Raw genomic sequence first — 4067 nt, forward strand, 5'->3', positions numbered from 1 at the left:
GGGGTGCCCCGGGGGGGGGGGGGGGGGGGAACTACTGATACACAGTCTTCTATGGCAGCTAGCTGACAACGCCCCGGCCACCCGTTTTGTCAGTCTTGAAGGTGCTCCTGTTCTCTCGCTCTTTCCTGCTGCTACAGACAGACTGGCCAACAAAAACAGCAAATAACAACTGTGTACTGCACAAACCCGCACCAAAGTTAACAAAAAGAGACTTCCAACACAAAGGTAATTCAACACATGTAACCCATCATAGGAAAATACACAGCATGTCTGGTCCAACTTACATAATAGCAACCTTGGTAGGTGCTTTCTAAAGCTTAGGAGACCTGGCCCATATAGAAACTGAATAAAGTTTGCCTGTTAAGAAATTGCAATGAGACTTCCTGTAGTGGCTTTTTGTTCCTGAGGAAGGATCAGAAGTCTGAAACGCTGAACAATACCTAGGGAAAGTGTTGATATCTATTCCAGACTTCATTGTTTCCCTTTGAGAAATTTCTATTCTGGACTTTGTTCTTTCCCTTTGGGATATTGTGGACTTTTGTATTTTCCTATGATGGATTACATGTGTTGAATTACCTTTGTGTTGAAGTCTCTTTTTGTTAACTTTGGTGCGGGTTTGTGGAGTACACAGTTGTTATTTGCTGTCTTTTGGCCATTACAACCAAAAGGTCATAGGATCCCACACTGTGATGCTCCCGATATGCACAAACTTAACATGGCGACCCCATCTTGATCTAGACCACTTGAGAAATGGGGTGCAGGGAGAGGGAGGGAATGTTTGGGGAGGCCCTGCAGCTATGCTGAGTTACCGGGAGAGCCTCCTGCAGTGAAAAGCCCCATCTTCCAAAGCATGCTCTCTCACACTGGAAAGTCCTGTTCAGGAGGCAGGTTTCATCTTTCCTAGATAGCCCCGAGTGACTCAGCCTGCCAGACGAGCCGCTCTGCGTTTGGATTTCTAAGACCTTCCAGGGGACAGAGAATTCACACGTCGCCACTCCCGGCTCCCTTTCCTCAGTGGTGGTTCCCCGAGTCTTCTGGGGGAGGCTTGCCTGTAAAGTAAAGGGAAAGGTTCCCTTGCTCGAAAGCCAGTCGAGTCCGACTCTAGGGTTGCGGTGCTCATCTCCGTTTCAAAGCCGAAGAGCCGGCGCTGTCCAAAGACGTTTCCGTGGTCATGTGGCCGGCATGACTAAACACCAAGGCGCACGGAACGCTTGCCTGTACCCTCCCTGTTAACTTGTTGAGGCATCTCGGAGGCACCTTACTGGAGACCTTAACCCCCCGGGGGCTTTTCTGATGGCTCCCTGGCAACTCCAGGACAGGCCCTGCGTCGCAAGGGCAGGTGGGACAAATCGTGTCGGAGGAAGGTTTTGAGAGTCAGCGGAGACACGCACGCCCACACACACACACCCGTCTCCCGATCGTAACGTGTCCCACGGTCCCCTTTCCCCGCCAGGTGCTGTCGGAAGTGTGCGGGCAGGAGATCACCACCAAGCACATGCTTCCCACCGTGTTGCGGATGGCGGGCGACGCCGTGGCCAACGTCCGCTTCAACGTGGCCAAGTCCCTGCAGAAGATAGGACCAATCTTGGACAACAGGTAGCGGGGGATTGGCTGGATTCGGCTGAGCCAGCAGCAGCCCTGAGTCTGTTTTGGGTGATGGGATGCAGTCGCTAGGAGGGGAAGGCAGGGGGCGGCACTTGAAAGCCTTTGGGGAGGAACTGTGGAAAGCCCGGCCGTGCCTTCTCCTGCTCATCCCTCGCCTCTCCCCCCCCTCCCCCCCGCAGCACCCTTCAGAACGAAGTGAAGCCAGTGCTGGAGAAACTAACACAGGACCCCGATGTGGACGTCAAGTACTTTGCCCAGGAGGCGCTTTCTGGTGAGTTGGGGAACGGGTTTCCTTCCTTGCATTCAGCCTGGTGGATTCTCCAGAGCCTGGTCTGTCCCTCCTTCCCTCTTTACCTGGCTTTGGTTGGCACAGACCGCCCGAGGGGAAGAAGCTGTGAGAGCAGCCGAGTGTTCGCCGAAGGCTTCCCAAGAGAGCTCGGTGAAAGGAGAAGCCAGGTCCTAAGGGGGGAAGCTTCTGCCGTCAGTGCTGGTACTGGAGAGGCTGTGTATTATAATAAACGTATCTGCAGGCAGGTAGGGTTGTCTCCGGACCTAGGAGCCCTGGCTTGGGGGGTTGAGGGGGGGTGGCTGGCAGGTTCCTATCCTGGTCAGTCTGGTCTACGGATTGTTCAAACCCGAGGGTCAGCGACCTGTGGGTCTTTTAAAAAAAGAAGGAAAAGAAAATGACATCTTTAAGGTGCACTGGAGGGGTGGGTAGGACGCTCGAAGAACTGGTATGTGAAGAATGGCAGCAACGTATATTCCTGGGAGTTAAAGCAGGGGTGTCAAACTTAAGGCCCGGGGGCCGGAACCGGCCCGTCTAGGGCTTTTATGCGGCCTGCAAGCAACTTGTGTAAGGAAGGGAGCAGGAGACTGCTCAGGGCGGAGTGGGCGGAGCCACTCTGACTTCAGCATGGCAGAACAACCTCGTCCGCAGCAGTCAAGCAGCGTGGGAGCGTCTGCCCAGCGCTGCACCACTGGCTCTCCAGTCCACCCATATGGGTTTTCCTTTGCACACACCCCTCCCAGCCCGTGAAACCTTGCAGTGAGGATACACCAACTTGGAGCTTACCAGCTGCTGTCCTTTATACAGTTTATATCTCCAGTACCTGGCATTACAATTTATGGCACACATGGCCCGGCCCTTGTAACAAATTAGTTCGACACCTCTGAGTTAAAGGTTGCCTAGTGTTGCTTTTAGGAAGGGGAATGGTAGAAGGGAACAGGTACCGCTAATCCATGTTGATTGATGCCAGTTCATTTTTAAAAAATGATTCTGGTTCCTCTTTTGTATATTGGGGGTATCTCATGTGCGCTACTTCCTAATAACAGACTCGCAGCAATCAGTGTTTGGGCTGCAGGAACTGGATAGATGAATCCATTTGCCGGACTATCGGTAATATCGAATGGGTATATGTTTCAGTTATGCAAACGGGCCTTTTGGCGCCAGCTCCTTGTCGATCTCTCGCTCCGAGTTTCGACAGTGTTTGACGCTTCAATTCGGGAAAGGTTGCCCACCCCCCTGCTCTAGCGTTCAAAGCCACTTGTCGAGCCCGGCTTATAGACACTGGTACATAATGTGATGATCTCGCAGCACAAGGTCTGAACACGCTCCACCGAAATAGCTTCTGTTTGAGACGGTCGGGGAGTTCTCGCTGTTCAGTCTTGGCGATGACTCATTTGTGCACGCAAGCCACCTACCGTGGCCACCTACAGACGAGCACGCAAGACTAAACCAGCCCTCTGTTCTCATGACTGTCTGAACTCCGGGCCTGTCTGTTTCCAGTTTCCGGCGGGGTATCCTTGTTGGTGTATCACAGCAAAAAGACAGCCTTGTTTGGTACCCTTCGATGGCCACCAGCTTTACGGAGCCAGTTTGGTGTCGTGGTTAAGTGTGCGGATTCTAATCTGGGAGAACCGGGTTTGATTCCCCACTCCTCCACTCACAGCTGCTGGATGACCTTGGGCAAGCCGTAGTTCTGACAAGAGCTGTTCTCTCAAGGGCAGTTCTGGAAAGAGCTCTCTCAGCCCCACAACAGGGTGTCTGTTGTGGGGAGGGGAAGGGAAAGGAGTTTGTAAACCGCTCTGAGTGAAGGGCGGGGTATAAATCCAATCTCTTCTCCTCCTCTTCATTGGTGGTCTGGAGTTGAACTTTCTTCGGAGGCTTAGGTTATGCTTGAGCGGTGATGCGCGCAGGGATTCTTTATTTGTGTGCAAGGGGAAATCCCTGTCTGCAGGACAAAATGGTTCGAGGAGGTGGTGGCTCATTGGATGGGCTGCTCGTGAAATCTTGACTTTTTCTTTTTTTTACCCCTTTATCGTCTCCCTCTGCAGTGCTGTCACTGGCGTGAGCTCTGAGACCCTGGCACTGCTGTCTCTTCAACTTGGACACCGTTGGACCGACTCCCCCCACCCCAGTCTTCCCTGGATGTGTATGACCCAACTCTCCTCTCCCCCCCCCC

The 4067-nt window shown here is 53.0% G+C and overlaps 1 protein-coding gene across 1 annotated transcript in view; it reads left to right on the forward strand.

Annotated features, from left to right (window-relative positions):
* Positions 1-4061, forward strand: part of PPP2R1A (protein phosphatase 2 regulatory subunit A, alpha) — a 34644-nt gene extending 30583 nt beyond the window's left edge. The window contains exons 13-15 of the mRNA XM_015427855.1: positions 1454-1596; positions 1785-1876; positions 3940-4061. Of these exons, the coding sequence (XP_015283341.1) occupies positions 1454-1596; positions 1785-1876; positions 3940-3956 (252 nt within the window). The 3' untranslated portion in view covers positions 3957-4061. The remainder of the gene's footprint in view (positions 1-1453; positions 1597-1784; positions 1877-3939) is intronic.
* Positions 4062-4067: the final 6 nt, after the last annotated feature.

Source organism: Gekko japonicus, unplaced genomic scaffold (assembly GCF_001447785.1).
Source record: "Gekko japonicus isolate JY-2015 unplaced genomic scaffold, Gekko_japonicus_V1.1 scaffold641, whole genome shotgun sequence".
Classification (NCBI taxonomy): Eukaryota; Metazoa; Chordata; class Lepidosauria; order Squamata; family Gekkonidae; genus Gekko; species Gekko japonicus.